General features: G+C 41.4%; 1 protein-coding gene across 1 annotated transcript; it reads right to left on the reverse strand.

Moving 5' to 3' along the window:
* Positions 1–2,074: 2,074 nt before the first annotated feature.
* On the reverse strand, positions 2,075–8,870 carry MGST1 (microsomal glutathione S-transferase 1). The gene is made up of 4 exons (XM_069003557.1): positions 8,767–8,870; positions 6,444–6,591; positions 4,485–4,579; positions 2,075–2,435 (listed from the first exon to the last, which is right to left on the reverse strand). The coding sequence occupies exons 2-4, from the start codon at positions 6,567–6,569 to the stop codon at positions 2,189–2,191; spliced, it is 468 nt and encodes a 155-aa protein (XP_068859658.1). The 5' UTR covers positions 6,570–6,591; positions 8,767–8,870; the 3' UTR covers positions 2,075–2,188.
* Between the last annotated feature and the right edge of the window lie 8,325 nt (positions 8,871–17,195).

Consider the following 17,195-nt stretch of genomic DNA (forward strand, 5'->3'; position numbering starts at 1 on the left):
GCTCCAGGAATGAGATTTCTGTACAGAAGCTTGATGCAAAAGGAGTTAAAGATGCTGTTCCTGCACATGCCTGGCATTGACAACCGGGCTTGTCTGAAGAGCCTTTTCTATGCTAAAGGAGAGGACTCGCTCTGCTGCTGAATTTCAGATGGGCCCTCTGCACAGTGGCTACATTCCCTTTGTTTTAAATGGATGGAAAGACACACAGCTGGTAATAAGAGACAAGCTACAATGTAGTGAGGGAAACTGAGCTCTAGATGCTGGTTTTGTGATATAAGGGAACAAGAGTAGCCACAGACTGATGAGAGATGGCAGGTTGGCTGTGAGAACGACTGGTTTGGGACACAGTTCCAGGCTGCAGCCTTGCTCCTCCACCCTCCATCACTGGTCCTTCTCAAACCAGAAGAACTGATGGCCTTTGTTACAATGATACATTCCAAGGTAGCTGCTCTCAAGAGCCCATAAAAAGCTAGCAGAGGAAGAAAAAACAGGAGGAAAACAGCACAGGTTGGAAGTGGAGGAGAAAGATGGCAGAAGAAACACAAAAGCCCACGTTTCCTGTTGGAGCCTCTGCTAACCCAGAGGCGCCAATGTGTGCTTACTCTGCCATGTCAGGAGTTGAAGTTCCACAATGTTCAACTTTTAATCACCATCTCCTCTCATCCTCCTTTTACAGGTTCCAGCTCTTTGTTATTTTACCCATTAGTTAAGATTTAACCTTTTGTAAATCAATGTTAACATCTTGATTTCAAGTTCCACCCTCTCTTCTTTAGTAGACATGACTTAAACACTACACTTGAATTGTAATAAAAATCTTCTTTCTTTGGATTAAACCAGTCTCTCTGAATTCTTCCCTATCCCTTCTGCCACCCTTCTGAGTTGCTTTACATAACACTGCACCAACTTCCACCTCACAACTGTGGGTAGGTAGGAAAGCCCTCCAGTGTTACTTCTTGCAGTACTACAACTAATGCTCCCATGCAAAAAGCAAAACAAAATCTTTGACATATGGAGGCAGCAGAGGGAACTCTCCAGCCCCTCTCTGGGCCATCCCTTAGGAGCACAGCTTCTGGGGTAGGAAAGGAAACCAAATGTGTTGTGCTCTGACTTCTGCCATTTAAAACTTCTCAATTACCAGCACACTGGATATAAAGGCTTTTCTGGGTCACTTGAAATCTTGCACTATTATTTAAGCCAGAGCTACTAAAGAACCCCAAAAAAACCAACCAAACAAAAAGAAACCAAGGAAAAGTCTTTAAAGAATATATTCCAAACTAATACATCATAGAAAGATGTAAGCAAAGAGCAAGATTTCCTATCAGAAACATATTTATGACAGTATGACACACAAACTAATTATATATGTAAATCTGAAGTACTTGATATCTACATTTGCAAGTGTCACTCATTTTATGCTGAATTTATTCAAAAATTAAAAGAAAAATCCTCTACAAAGCGTGTACATTTTATCCAGTCACAAAACCTATGTTTGCTGGAACTCCAACAGAAATAATTACTTCAAATTTTCACCAGAGCCTCCAAACAGAATGTAGCACAAATACTTTCTTTCTTTTTAATCTATTCAACTGAAAGAAATGGAGCTGCAATGGTTTAGGTTTTTTAATCCCAAAGTGGATTATAAAAACATTTTCATCAAAGATTTTTTTACAAAAAGACCAGCATTACTGGTTATATCTTATTATTAAGGTAAGCTTTCTTCAAAGAACTCTATGATTGGAATCTCTTCCTGATACATAGTGACATGCTATTTGCTGGCTGCAGTGAGAAGAGTCGAAATGAAAACAAAAATACAAACAGGCTTTTTTTTAAATCTTGTCTTTATTGATTTAGACTTCAGAGCTACAGCCAAAAATAGCGCATCTGTAGAAAATTATCAAACAGGCTATCAGTACAGCATCATCGCATGTTTAGAATTGTAAGCACTTGACAGATCACAAAGGGAACATCCAATCTAGTATTTGGCAGTGCAACCCACGAACAGGGAATACACGGAGAAGGATTCTTTTTCCTCCAAAAAGAAACACTCCTGAACAGGAACTAAAAGCTTTTGTTAAAAAAAAAGAATTCCAGTTACCACAGAAGACTCATTGGCTCACTCAAGACATCAACGTACAGCGCTGGAAACTTTGTGTGGAATGTCGAAGGGGACACGGAAGCTACAGCTCTGCTACAGGAGCCACGCTGTCTTCAGGACTTTGTATGCCATGGAGAAGGTCACTGAGTAGCCAACTGCCCAAGACAAACCTCTGCCAGGCTGGGGAAGAGGGATCAAGTATGCAAAAGTGTGAAGGATCCTAGCCCCTGTGAAGATCCTGAAATGCAGCAAGGCTGTGGACAGCTCGGGGCCGCTCAGAGCATACAGCAGTCCAATGCCAACAAATGGGACAATATTTTCCAGGTCATTCAGGTGGCCTCTGGAGAAAGAAGCAAAGTCATTTTAAAGTGTTACATTTTGTTGAATAAACCACTTCAAGCCTCATTATTTTTCAGCATCTTCAGAGCATGCTACTACTCAGGCCCTAAAACAATTCTTGGCTTCCTCTGCAGAAGGGACTTGATTCAGCTACTGAAACAATTTTGGCATGTTCACCTGACACCACGCTGGTCTCTCCTGCTGCATCCCACATTTTTAAGCTTTTAATCTTCTGTATGAAAGGTCTTAGTTTTTCCCCAGGATCTTGGTAATATTAAGGATTTACATGAGGTGTCTGAGTGCACCTGGGTGTGCAAGAATGTGAAGTCAGGGAAGAAGAGAGGTAGCTGTTATTTTCTTGGAGCCTCACTCAATTAACATCAATTAACTGGAGGCCTGTGACAAACTATTAGAGTTCATGGCCCAGTTGGTCTACTCCAATCCTATAAATCCAGTTTGTGGTGTCCATAAAGAAAATATGAAACATCCTACATAGGAACCGTTCTATCAAATGTTCATGAAGTCCCATCATCTTGAAGAAGGTTATTTTTGAACATCTAGCAGGTGTGACAGTTATGCTTTTCGTTCATTTTTTTCACTCTCAGCACTAAAATAGCTGAAAAAATGTTTGAAATTTTGAAACCATAGTGTAATTTACTAAAAATGTGTTGAGAACTCTGTATCTTGAAGCATTCTTTCACATACCTTCCTAAACCTTCCCAGCTCCCTTCACCTCTTTAGATAAGTTATACTTCCAGCCAAATTTATTGATTGAAACAATGTCTAAGCCTTACTAATGATGTCAAATTTCAGAGCCAGCTGGAATCAGGTCCTGGCACTGTCTTGCAGGTGCTTTTTAAATGTAATTATCATTACAAGGAAACATAATCCCTCCAGGTTTTTTATTCTTATTCCCCCTAAAAGTACTCTGAAGAAAGCAATCTTTTTTTCTATATCCATAAACAGAACACATTCCAGTCACTTATACAGAAGAGAAGCCATGCTAAATCTATGTGGCATTATCTGTTGCCATGAAGCTTGCAGAAGAAAATATAGTAAACATCCACTAAGAACCATTGTTGGGAGGAAAATATGGATGCTGCAACACCAACAGAGTAACTATAACCAAGCTGACTTGCTAGATCTGGGGATGTCTGAAAAACTCCACAAAACAGCAACACAGGATTTGATAACACAGTGTTTTAAAAATCTAATCTGTGAAAATGACTGAGGTGGTTGTCATTTCTCTGCCATAACAATTTGAGTTAAATGGGTCATAAAGTTAGTCTCAACTTAGCTGGCCTCTTAAAATTTACAAAGAGAAAGGAACTACCCCCCACCAAAAGGTCTCCATTTTTGTGTAACACCCATGAAATTAAGCAACAACTCCGTGAACTACTCAGGGGCAGAAAAGGAAGGAGCAGAACATCTTTACAGCCCACTGAGATTAGACTCTTCTTTCTAAGATTTTAGTGCATAAGAGACATACAGAAATATACTTTTTGAAACAACAGCTGTCATTTGCAAGGATGCAGTGTTCTTTAATCAGAGCTGGTATATATTTTCAAGATCTTCCCTAACGGAGGTTTAAATGAGAAGAGTTCACTCACATTCAAGTTTTTGGTATAAAAATAAACGTAGCTTCATCAAGGAATTATGATGTGGAAAGCATTCTGTTAAAGCTCTCCTTGTTAGCACGGGTGTATCAAACAGCATCCTGAAAGTTATGATTTTGGAAACAGAAAATTTTGCCATGAGCTACATTGACTTGTGGTCATATGTTACAGTGTTCTCACCACTTTGCCCGTGCAGACAGGACACTACCCGAGAGTTAGCTATTATAACCAGACAATGGCTTCTTGCTTTTAGCATGCACACTGACCATTTGAATGTGGACAGGTTTGTTCATTTAAACTTATTAATGCATTAGATGACTACATAAAGCAACATAAAACACACACAGGCTTGACAGAGAACGGGGTGAAATGAATTCCTTGATTCAATATTATTCTGCTGTTTAAAATAACTTTGAAAGGTTCCTGTGCATTACCTGCGTACGCGTTCAACATCCGGATCAGTCCTCAGGTACTTCTTAGCACTCTCCCCTTTTCCAAATGATGCTGTATCTTCTGGGTTGACAAATGCCTGTTTCAAACACAAGAACACAAGAGACATTAGAAGCCAAAATGTTTTATGCAGTCAAGGCAGCTTGCTATAAAGGTCACTCCTTTTACCACTGAACTCACCTGAAGTTAAAAGCACAGGGAACACAATGTTCACTGCATTACTGTTTTCTTGAGCCCAGCCTGTACAGTTTGTGTGCTGACAAATTAATATAATGTAATTTATGCATTTAGATAAACCCTCCTTGCTAGATGGACAAGCCTGCAGTAAAGCCAGTGGGCTGGCAGAACATAGGCACCTACAAGGTAGAAGGTCTGTACTGCCCAAATCTCTTTTTCACCATTCCTGGCAAATTATCTGAAAGTCCTTTTGGATCCCTTCCTTCTACAGAAGTCTACACAGCAACAGCATCCAACAGCCTTATTCTCATCCTCATTTATGACCAAGTAAGTGTCTCCCTTTCCTCTTAGGTATAAATTCTTGCACTTATATGACCCATTAGTACCTCAAGAAACTGCAAGACACTACTTGAAAACAACATTTAATTCAGGCAGTGCAGACTGCAGCAGATCTCTCCCTGCCGACACATGTAGTAACATATGCGTTCTGTGGACTGTTCAGGCTATGCAGATATAAGTCAAGAAAATCTTCTGATTTTAGGAGAGCTACATGATTGCTTCCTAAGGCAGCCTTGATCCCTATTTGTGAACTGTCCTCAGCCTCAGAATTCTAGAGGTGCGTTAACAGTATCATCAGCAACATTTTGCATTCTCTTGCTTCGCTGCTTTCCTCTGTTCTCTTCTTTCAGGACTTTTTTTTATTTTAAATAGAATATTTATAATAAGTAGAAAATTAAAATTACTTTACTGATTTTTTCTGTTTTTAATATTACTAACATAATAAAACCAAGCACTCCAAATTAATGAAGGCCCTATTGTCATCTGCATCCACCTGGAACCACAGAGCAGCTCAGCTGGGTTCTCTTGCAACAAGCAGGAACAAAAAGCAGCATTTCAACAAAAGGACTGCCCCAAAATCCTTGAAGCACACAGCATCTTGCAGAAGCAGATCTCACAAAAACAGCCATAAGAGGCACACTCAGGGCTCTTTCAGCCAAGGACCAAGTGTTTCCCACAGAGGCCATGAGAAGATGCCTAGAGAAGACCAGGAACAGTGCAAACACAACATGTTTCCCATGAGCACTTTCTTCTAAAGTAGATGCAGCTTCTACACTATTTAGTAAACCTCAGTGGATCTTTCATATTTTTATCTAGCCTAAACGCCAGACCACAGATTTTCAAATATTTTCAAATGTTTTCAGGTATTTTCAGAATTGAAAATCCAATTTTCAGCCTGCCTCTCACTCTAGAAAAAAAAATTTCTTTTCAGATACTGACCTACCTGCAATGGGAAGACTATAACAATGAGAGAATGCAAAAAGCTTTTGAATTACTGGATGAAAAGGTTAGAGGTGAATAAAAATCTATCCCCTCTTCTGACCCTACCAGTTGGTTATTCATGCAATATGGCTCCATATCACACTTCTTTTGCTTTATAAATTGGGTACCCTGGACATGAGCTTTCTGCAGAAGACAATGTAAATTACAGTTATGAAAAACTCTTTTTTAAAAATAACAGAAATGTTTTAGAAGAGTAGAGTAAGTCAAATGCAAGAATAATTCAGTCCCATAATTATCTCACAATTAGGTTAAAAACATCATCCATTTGAGACCAGCAGAGCACCAAACTCAGAATCTCTCTAGAACAGGGAGGAAGAAAATGAGTAGCAGCAGTATTTGGAAGCTGAAAAGACATAGCTGTGATAGCTCTGTATTTCAGTACAAATGTCAATCTATTCTCCCAGCCAGTATTTCCAAATGATTACCTTCCTTGTGATCCTGAAGTATGCTGTTATCAGACTCATTAGCATCATTTTTAGAAGAACAATGGCTGTGTAAGTGGCGTAAGCCCGGAAGACTTCATTGTCAATTAACTGGGTGGCTTTAGCCATTGCTCCCCTTCTCACAGACGACCTTTAAAAAACATTAAAGTTAGTTAGTGCTAACATCATTGCAATCCAAAGTTCTGACAACAACATTGTCTTAATAGCCTTGTTTTTTAGCATCACTGCAATGACAGCACGATATTGCTACCATGGAAAGTTTCTTTTAAAACAATTTCACCCCCTTTTGTATTTTTTTTTTCACAATAGCATAATATCATACTTTAAGATGATAAATTATACCATTTGGCTTCCATTATAACTGCTTATTAAACTGTCAAAGTACAAACTACCAAAATATTTAATGCAATTGCAGAAACACCACTTAGTCACAGAAATTAGTACTCCTTTGAAATAACACAAGGAGTTAGACCAATTTTAGACCAATTCATTTGAACTAGCAAATTTCCCTAAGCAGCTACCGGGATAGAAGGAGTGTGTGACAATACTATGAACACTACACTGTGTGAAGAGGAAAATTAGTATTGCCTACTCTTTTTTATGTAAAATGACACAATTATAATTGCACTTCAGCTTTCAAACTAACCAGGATCTTCCTACCCAGCAGTAACTTGTGATCAAACCGAGTTGAACATGCACTTTTCCCCTTTGAGACCTTGTTCTTAAAAATTGCTTTTAGCATGACTCACAGGCAAAGATTAAGTTGTAGTGACAAAAAGGAGAGGACTATTTCTGCTTTTATCATGGGAGGTTTAAATTAATGAAGTCTCTTTCCAATGAGACCGTACCAAACCCACAATCCTATGGACACGGTACATTTTTTATCAACACCACAAAGTTAAGAGGTGCTGAGGAGTGAATGCACATGAAAAAAAAAAAAAACACATCCCCATGCACATTCAATTTTTGCTCTGCACAGAACCAGGCTTTTGCCTCACCAAGTGCTTCAACCATGCACTTAGTGACTAGGAATCCACAGAATTAGGATGTCTTAGCTTCACTAGAGACTGAAATAAATGAATTTTTTTTGTTACAAATAACTTACTTCCTGTGATATAATTTTAACAATAGTAATAAAAATGTTAATATTCACTTGATTTCAGTTTTAACAATCTCTCATCTTGCGTTCAGCACAGTCAGCTGTTGCTGAACAAGGGGAACTTGATGAGCAAAGAGCACTATAGAAGACTTGCTCTGAAGGCACATCCTCGGTGAGGAAGTGGGCAGGATGGAGGTAAGCAGCTGTTTGTTCAGTGAAAACAAATCTAGCCTTGCCTGCACCTGTCTGCTGTGGTGATGGGATTTTGCTCCCTCTGTTATCCTTTCTAAAGCAGTGCTTGGGTCACTGGGTCTAGCACAGGGGTCTATGGACCATGGGAAATTAATTCAGTGTAACTCCCCCTCCTCTCACATTACAGTCCAGTTCAAGATAAACAGCGACTCGGCGAAGGCTTTATCTCAGAAATGGACAGTAACAGTTTCTGTTTCCTTTAACAATATTGTTAACACGTTTTAACAGAACTGTCCTGCTACTTTCAACTTTGTATCACAGCAAAAAGCACACAGTGTTTCACACAACAAAAGCAAAGTGAATCCACGGCGTCAGAGCATATTTCCCCAAGCGACGCTGAAAATACATCCAAGAACGATGCAGAGGGAAGCTGTTCCCCAGCACCTTTGGCGCTCCACCACATTTATCCACTTTCCCTCGCCGCACCGTGGCCTGCCCGAGCTCCCAGAATGCCCAGGGCCTGCCTTCAGTACAAAATGGAAGGGCGCCCAAAAACTCGGGGTGTCAGCACCAGCAGAAATGCAAAAAACACACCCCAGACACGCAAACAGCACAGGGTTTTAAGGGGTTTGCTCATTACGGTTACAAACAGCCTGATCTACACGGGCAATAATCATAATAATAGTAACAATGATATGTCTGTGCAACCCCGCTGTGCTGCCTCTGGGTGCAGACCCTCCCGCCGCCCTCACCACGCGTGTCCCGGGGCCCCTTGTTTGTGCGTGCTTCAAATGCGCCTTCTCCAAGCGCGCTCCCGCCGCAGGCTCCGCTCCCACAGCCGCCGCCGGTTCCCGGCCCGGCCCCGCGGGAGATGCCCCCGCCGCGCCACCGCGTCCCCGCCGCGCCGCCCCCTCACACCAGCGCTCCCGGGGACAGCCCCGCTCCCGCGCCGCCCTCCCGCACCCGCGGCGGGGCTCGCTCCCGGCACCCGCCGCCACCGCGCAGCGCCCACACCTCGGCCTTGCCCGCGGCGATCCGAGCCCCGCTGCTCCCGGGCGGACACTGCGCCGCGGCCCGGCCCGGCCCCGCCTCGCCCCGCCGGCCGCGGAGGCGGGTCCCGCCCGGGCCGCCCTCACGGAGCCGCGGTGCCCCGCGGGCTCGGGGCGGTCACCCGGGAGCGGCGGGACAGGCCCGGAGCCCAGCAAGCCCGGGAGAAAGAGAAAGAAAGCGTGTGGAAACGAGCAAGGAAAAGCCCTCCTCTCTGAACACCCTTGGACAGGGGGAAACCAAAGGCTGTGGCCCAGACGGGCGCTGGTAGTGACAGCCAAGTTCAGCGGCTGTGCAAATTCCCAAGAGGGCTCAAAGCTTATCTGAAAGTACCTGAAGTCTCAGTATTTCGGGCCCTCCGTTGTTCTGGGGGGCCTTAACTTTTACCAAAGTGAAAAAAATTAAACACGCTTGTATTGCTAAGCCATCAGCATTGTTCCAATACAGATGCATCATGTTTCTTCACAAAGTGAAACAGAAAATTAAGGAACTCCGCAGCTGGCCACAGACTTGTCCTAGCAGTGTGCTACAGTGTGATGAACAGAGGGAACCAGGCGTTCCTGAGCTTCCCAGTGCTTTTTCAGAGAGAATTATTCTAGTCCCACAGCACTCCTCATCAACAGGAGCAATGCTTGTGACTAAGCAGCTCATGATAAGCAAGACTGAAGAATATAGAGATGAATGTACTCAGATGCCCAGCAAAGGTTTCAAAACTAATCCTAAAGATGTGCACATGGTCAGAAAGGGATACAATTTTTAAAACTGCATTCTTACAGAAAAATCTCTCCTCTTAGCTACATATACTCAGCATCCACTGATGGTACTTCTGTGCTTCATGTCATATCCTGTCATGTCACGTCACGCCAAATACCTGTGTAACTCTTCTTAAATCATAAAATGTAACAAAACCCATTTGAGCAAGAACTGCAGTATCAGAACTGGTTTAAAATGTTAGTAGGAGTTGGGTTCAACAACCTTCGTTCTCGCTAAGAACACAGCAAATAGTGTTTCTGCTGAAGTCAACAAAAAACTCACAGGAGCATGGGTCCATCCCAGGGAATGGATTTATTTCAAAAAACATGGAAGCATTTCTGCAGCTCATGACTTAGTTCAAGCCAGGAATTTTCATCCTTTATTTTTTTACCACACCTAACACATATCATAATCACATGGTGTGACTGAAATAAAACTGTAATTATCTTCTATTACCGCCTTTTTGATTGTTTGGCATTCTAATCCTTATCTGCAGTCAGTTTTAAAAGCAGGTAAACCTATTAAGTTAACAGTTAAACTAAACACACATTATTACACTTGAGAGGAAAAGCTGGCAATTGATTTATACGAGCTCTCAGAACTACACCTGGAAACACCAGAAAGCCAGGAAAAAGGTGCTTTTCATTTGCTGTAGGTAGGATATAAAAAGAAGCATAAGTGCATAAGTGGAAATTCTACAATTTCCACGCTTTCCTTTGAATTTTACATTCCAGTTTTTCAGATTCTGGAAATTCAGATTGATTTATGTGACTTTAAAAAAGCGCTTCTGAAACCGGGAAAGCTGCTATTCTCCCAGTCTTTGAATTTTGAGGGAAAAAACTTGTTAATTTTTTCCTACCTTCTTTGAATACCCCTAATTCTGAGAAAGAAGATTAGGAGGAAGGGAGAAGGACAGGAAGGGAAGAAAAAGAAGAAAGAAGGAGAAAAGAGAAAGAATTTTTTTTAAAAAAAGCAAGGTAGGGAAAAAATAGAAAAGAGAGAAAAAGACTTTAAAAAGAAAGTTAAGAAGAGCAGGAGAAGGCAACAGCAGATAAGAGAAAGGAGAAAAATAAAAGATAAAAGAAAAAAGGGAATAAAAATTAAAATAGAAAATATTAAACAAGGAAATTAAATTGGAAATAAATAGAGAAAACTAAAAAGAAAAGGAGAAATTTTTAAAAAATGAAAAAGCAAGACTGGAATAAAGGGGGGGAAAAAGAAAGGTAGAAGGGAAAAAGAAAGAAGCAAGAAAAGCCAAGATTTCTTGCAGACCCTGATCCCCTTAAAAGGTTCAGATTCTTAGAGCAAAGACTCTTCGAGGGCAGAGAATAAGAAGAGAGAAAAAGTGGAGCCACAGTCTGTAAAGCAGAAGTGAACTTGTGCCCAAGGTCTATTTTCTTCTCAAAGTTCAGTAGCAGCATAAAGTGCCTGTAGAACGTTTGAAAACTGCTGTGATCTAAGTGAGGTTGGATGCATAACTGTGGTGATAGTTGCTCCTGAGGGGCCCATTCCCACTGTCCTTACTCATGTGAATTGTCCCTTGGATGCTAATAGGATTGCTCTTGTAAATCAGGGATGCCATATCAGCCCAGTGCCCAGGGTTATACCGATCATGAAGGGTTTGATCTTGCAAACCTCATTCGTGTGAGCAACTCTTTTTCATGGCAATTTTCCCATCGACTTGAAGAACTATCCATGTAGCCAGAGACAGTAGAATCAGAACACAAGTTTAGGGTCAGCATAAAAGTAGGAATAAAAGAGTTTTTCATTTAACCTCCAGCAAGGAATGGATACTCCCCGAGAAGGCCAGATAAGTGCAATCATTCTCTTTTAACTGCAGGGAGGGCAAAAGAGAGGCACCTATTGATCAGACTTGTTCTGTCCTGTCTCCTTCTCTGGCTCCATTTATTCACCATAATTAGAGTGGCAAAGAAGGCAGCAAGAGTACACTTTCACCACACCTCAAGCTTTTGTTCAACATCCCCTTAGTAATATAAATCAGGTGTTCCTTCAAGTAAAATTGGCAAATTATGCCTGCTTCATGAAATAAACCAGTGCTTTACAGAGTAAAACAAATCATGAACACTAAGATTCAATCCATATTTTAAGTTAAAATCTGAAATGCTGTTTTAAATACCACAAGAAAAGTGTTACAAAAATGTTTAGTATGACGGACCAGAGTCATTTTTTGTGCTGCTCCATTAAAACCTGCAGCTTCTGGTTAGGAAGCACTTTCACTGTATCAAATGTTGACACCTATGTAATTTCGCTGTGATTCACACACTTCTTCATAAGATCTCAAGCTGCTGTCTGGTTTCTCTGGGGAACTGCTTCAAAAACAGCAAGAAAGGATTGTTGTTCCATTGGGAATGCTTCCTGCTGGGTGTAGCTCAGTGAAGGGTTCTCTGGCGTAAGTTGCCTTTCGGTTGAGCTTCTAACACCGAAAGGGCAGTGGCCATCCATCTGTCTCTTTTATCCATGCCACTGTTTAGACAACAGCAGTTCCCAGTATTGGAATTTGCCATTTTTACAGAATTCCAGATGCTCATTTGTGAGACAGAAACAATAGGAAACGATTGAAGTGACCGGTCACAGTGGGTGGTGACCAACAAGCAGGGAGAGAAAAGGGTACAAACTCCACAGAGCACAGGAGTGGTCATATCTGCTGGTTATATGCCCAGTTACACTTCATTTATACATTATGCAGAGACCCCACAAAGCCCATTTACTGGTCATTATCAAGCTATCATCTAAAGCTGCTTACAGTCTTCCAGATCAAAAGCCAGGTGCAGAGCAATCATAAAACCCCAACACAAGTAAGTGACCTGTAATCTGTGCCCTGCCAGCTTGGTGTCCCACTTGAGGAACAACTCAGAAAGGGATTGGTGGGCGTATAGGAAAACCTTTTTAGTAGGTCTATATATGGACCTTTATTTTGCCTTGATTCCTCTTTTGCTGCACAAGAATACTGCAACATCTTGCAGTCTTGCTTCTGAAAATAGGTCTGCAGCACAGAACCACCTTTGCAGCTGGCAGTAATGCACGTGTGCTGAGGTGTTTAAAGCCCTGTGCTGAACTGAAGGGGAAAGCTTCACTCAGCTTTTGTCATGCTATTTGAGCTGTACAGTTGCTTTTATTAGGAAAGCAAGATATTATTAGCATTAAAGGACATGGGAGAGTGGATATGTGCCCACAAAGCAGAGTTTTCAGCCACCATAGTAACTTTCTTTTAAACTAATCCAATGAGAGGGTTATTTGTTAAACATTATTACATACAGCTCACAGAACAAAATCTGATCCTTTAAAATAACACTGAAGTAGCAGAAGGAGAAAGTATTCACTATAAAAGCAGAATGCTTTTCAAATTTCACTTCACAGATTGAACTGACAAGAGTGTAGAGAGCAAAATGCTTTTTAAGACATTGAGGTTTTGATCATTTATATAAGAGTCCAGTGGGTTTTACTTGTTATTGTACTACTTCTCTGCTCCAGAGACACAAGGAAATTACAAAGCTGGAGACCAGACTGGAAGATTTCTTGCCACAGTGACACTCCAACTGCACACAGAAGGCTTGAGTGAGCTACTGAGATGAAAAAAAGTATCTAGCAAGAAGTTGCCAACTTATCTCTGCAGGCAAGATATTTCTCTAAGTAAAAGCTTTACAGTTATTGGAAATACCTGTAAACAGACAGACCTTGTATGTCTGTAGATAAATTGGTAAAGTGATAAAGTTGATTTTTGAAACTCTCCCAGATCATGCATTGTGCTACTTGTATAGATTTAAGTATTTATGTAAGGCAGTGAAAGAGTTTGGCCCTGTGGATTGAAGCAAGCTTGTTTTCTCATGAGGGTTCTGTGCTACGCTTGGATGGTCTGAACCTTTGGTGTCTGTTAACCTTGACTGGATTCATATCACAGTTGAATATCAATAGGCTAAATGGTCCTAGTGCACATTATTAGTCATCTAAAATTGGAGTTTCTTAACACTTTATGTGTGTGTATATATATCACTGATGGGATGTGAACCATGTTTAGCTAATAGAGCAGCTCCTGCCTGGCATTTTGGTGATGACTGTGAGAGCTGAAAGCAGGGAAGAAGAGGGGTACTAATGCCCAGGTGGTTACTTTTGAGGAGTAACCATCTGAAAGAATTAAATGTTCAGTGTAAGCAAAATATTGATCAGCAGTAATCACTCATCCTTCCAACAGGCAGGTATCATTATCTGGTGGGCTGTGCATGGGATTCAGTGGACGTTCTACATCAGAGGATGTGGGGAGAAGAAAGAGGGCCCCCAGATTTGGGGTGTTTGTTTTCATCCTGCAGGAAAGGAAGACAGGAGATTTCTGCCTTCAACCACTCAGCTGTGTCCAACTCACAGATTGAAAGGAGTTGTGTAATGAACACAAAGTGAGTAGATTTTGCTAAGTTAGGAAAGAGTGCCTGGAGAGTGCTTGTCAGGGACTTACCTCTGTGTGTGAATTGTTCCTATGTAAGGGCTAAGAGGCAGGCTGTGTAGTCAGTGTGAGGCAAACATCACTGTTTTAAAAAATCAATTAACTGCAATTATAGGGCCTAGTCCTACAGTACCTTTGCAGTATGCAGAGCTTCCCCAGGTAGCACAGCTATTTTTATTAGCAATCTCCCCTCCTCCAGCTCTCTATACAGAGCCAAGTTTAGAGTCAGCAAAATTACTTGGAACCAGCACATTTTATCCCCAACAGCCCAACAATTAAACTGTATTACCATACATTAGGCTTTAAAGGGGTTCCTTTAGTGCAGAGTATAAAAGGCTGTAAGGAGAGACAGAGAGGCAAAGAAGACAAACATTTCATGTGTAACAGGTTAAAGTCCTCCTCTATGTCTGTCCATTGACTTCAGCTGGCCGGGGATGAATACAGACAATTCAATATTTAACAATCAGCAGCTTTGCTTAGTCGGCAAGAAAAGAAACAATTTAAGGTCCAGAGCCGTCCCTCTGCTTTTTCTGCCTTCCTGAATCTCCACTCAGTTGCAGTAGCTCTCTCCTAACAGAAATGACACTCCACAGGGTAGTCTCTTGGATATTTTCTGCTGTGGTGCAAGATTACTCCTCGTGGTTTTATGGGGCAGCAGTAGACTTTAATAGTCACCCGAGACAATTATTCAGATACTGTATTGTGCAATAAGATTGCTTTTGAACAGCTGCAGAAATACTTAGCAGAAACACACTCCCTAAAGGCCTGGGATGGGAAATAAAAACAAACAAGCCACAGGAGCAAGACAAAAGTCTGCATCTTACTCCATCTTTTAGCTTGTAGAAAAAAGGAGTTGTGTAATTGGTTTAGAAGTTAATTGGGACAGGGACCATTTTTCATTTAGTGGTCCATATAATGCCCAATAATAATAGGCTACAAATACATACACAGTCACTACTCAAACACAAATCCTCTTAGGCAGTGTTGTGACCCAGTGTACAGTTCTTTGCCTGGCAATTCTCATTAAAAAGATAAAAAGGTGATAAGATGCAATTATTCTCTCCAGTAGTGATGATCTGCTTTGGTGCAATCCTGTTTACAAAGAACATCACAAAATCATACATTCCTCTGGTAAATATGGGCAATTTTCTTTCTCAAAGATTCAGCCTTGCCATTCTGATGAATACCATGCCTTAACAAAAATACCATTTATATCTTTTTCCCCTCCAAGCCACTGTAATCAGTCTTTCTCTGTTACGCTCTGCTGAAACTAATTTCCTTGCCATTGCAATTCTAACTAGTCCTGGTGAAAATCTTTTGGCTGATATAACATATTGTGGCTTAGCTTGATGATCTCAGTTGTTTTAAGTCTCAAAATACAAAGGGATTTTCAGCAGCACTGTCAATTTTGCTTGAATAAAGAGTGCTCATAAACACATAACATTTTATGGAATCTCTTAATAGGTATCTGGACATCAAATCCTGGCTCCAGCTCAGGACTTAAGAGGATCTGTCAGTACACCAGGGGAAGAGAAGTATGCTTGCTTAGTTTAGACTCTGAAAGTCTCCCTGTTTCTTTTTAATTCAGCTGGGCAGTTGGTGGGGGCTCAATGGGCTCTGTTAACCCACTCCTCTGCTGTATCATAACTGCTTTTCTCTTAAGACACACTTTGAATATATCCTTGCCATTTTGTCCCAGGATGGCCATGCAGGCAAAGTCAAGCTGGTACAATGTTTTGTACAAAATACAGTGCGTGATATGTTGGGAATTTAGTGGCTGAAAGACTGGTTGTTCACTTTTTACTCATGTGAGCTTCATTGAAGTTGCTCTTGATTTATAGCTGGATCAGCAGAATCAGAATCAGACCCTTGCTGCTCATTTCTGTGGGAGCAGGACCGGGCCTCATGTGCTCTTGTGCTCATTATATATCTCAGTACCGAGTCTCTCAGCTTTGATTCATAGAGTTCTCTCTAATTTGGTACATGCAGCCTTCCAGACTAGATCACATAGCAGCAGGATAACAATCCTCAGGAGAGCATTTCAGTTTGAGAAATTCATGAAGAGGGTGACTTTGCTGCTTACCTTCAATGACACTTGTGGAATAGGAAAGAGAAGAGTGAATGAAATGGAATTGCCAGCCTGTTTCAAAATGTATGCTCTATTATACAGCAGATGACAAATAGCGTCCTCAATAACATAATTCTGGGAGCTGTGCAAGTTTTTGTTGGGTTGTTGTTTTTTCTTCACTATAATCTGTCTTTTCACATTTAGGCCAGGTTTTTCTTACCTGTCTTCACTGCACACAGGAGCTCTGAAATACTTCCTTGTGCCCTTCTGCAGGGAAGACATCCACAGGCCTTGCCTGGGGTGAAAGCAAGCAGGAGGAACAGAGCCTCTTTCTACCATGCAGAAGGGAAAGACCTTGAATTCACCTCTTTTCTATTCCCAGCGCTGTGACAAGGAGTGCTGAATTCAAGAGTGGGAGAGAAGTCATTGCAATATGAGGTGTTACAGATCTGGGGCAGGTCACTTCCTCATGGAGCAAAACAATGCTTTTCTGAGCCATGAAAAGTCATGTCTGTGCCTCCTTACGTGGGAGAGATGGCAAAGCAGTAACCTTGCCTTCTTCCAGCAGGAATGAGCCACTTTCCTACTGGAGAAGGCATTTTACTATGTATTTGGGTGTACTAAAGCTGAGGGGAAAATGTGTCTTTGACAGTAGCTCTAGTGAATCATCAATATATACATATGTATAGAATGAGTGTAGGAGCTGTGCAGCAAGAGAGAATGAGAAAGGGCTCCTAAAAGAAAAGTGAGCACCTTCCCACTTTAAGAATGGCAGGATTTTTCTCCTTTCTGTGGAAGATTGGCTTCCCACCCTGGCAGCTGCACCAAGACCGCATCTTCCCACTTTAAGAATGGCAGGATTTTTCTCCTTTCTGTGGAAGATTGGCTTCCCACCCTGGCAGCTGCACCAAAACCATTTGGAACTGATCTCTTGATGCTTTTCACCCTATCCTAATTTCCACACAGGTGACTATTTGCAAAAGGTAATGTTGGCCTCCAGTGGTAGCATCAAATGTCTTTGTACAAGAAAAATTACGTCCTTGTGAAGCGGAGTAAAGGATTTTCATGGGATTACATGTTGAAGCAAGTTGGAGAAATGTGCTTGACTGTATCCTAAGA

This window comes from Aphelocoma coerulescens, chromosome 1A (genome assembly GCF_041296385.1).
Source record: "Aphelocoma coerulescens isolate FSJ_1873_10779 chromosome 1A, UR_Acoe_1.0, whole genome shotgun sequence".
NCBI lineage: Eukaryota > Metazoa > Chordata > Aves > Passeriformes > Corvidae > Aphelocoma > Aphelocoma coerulescens.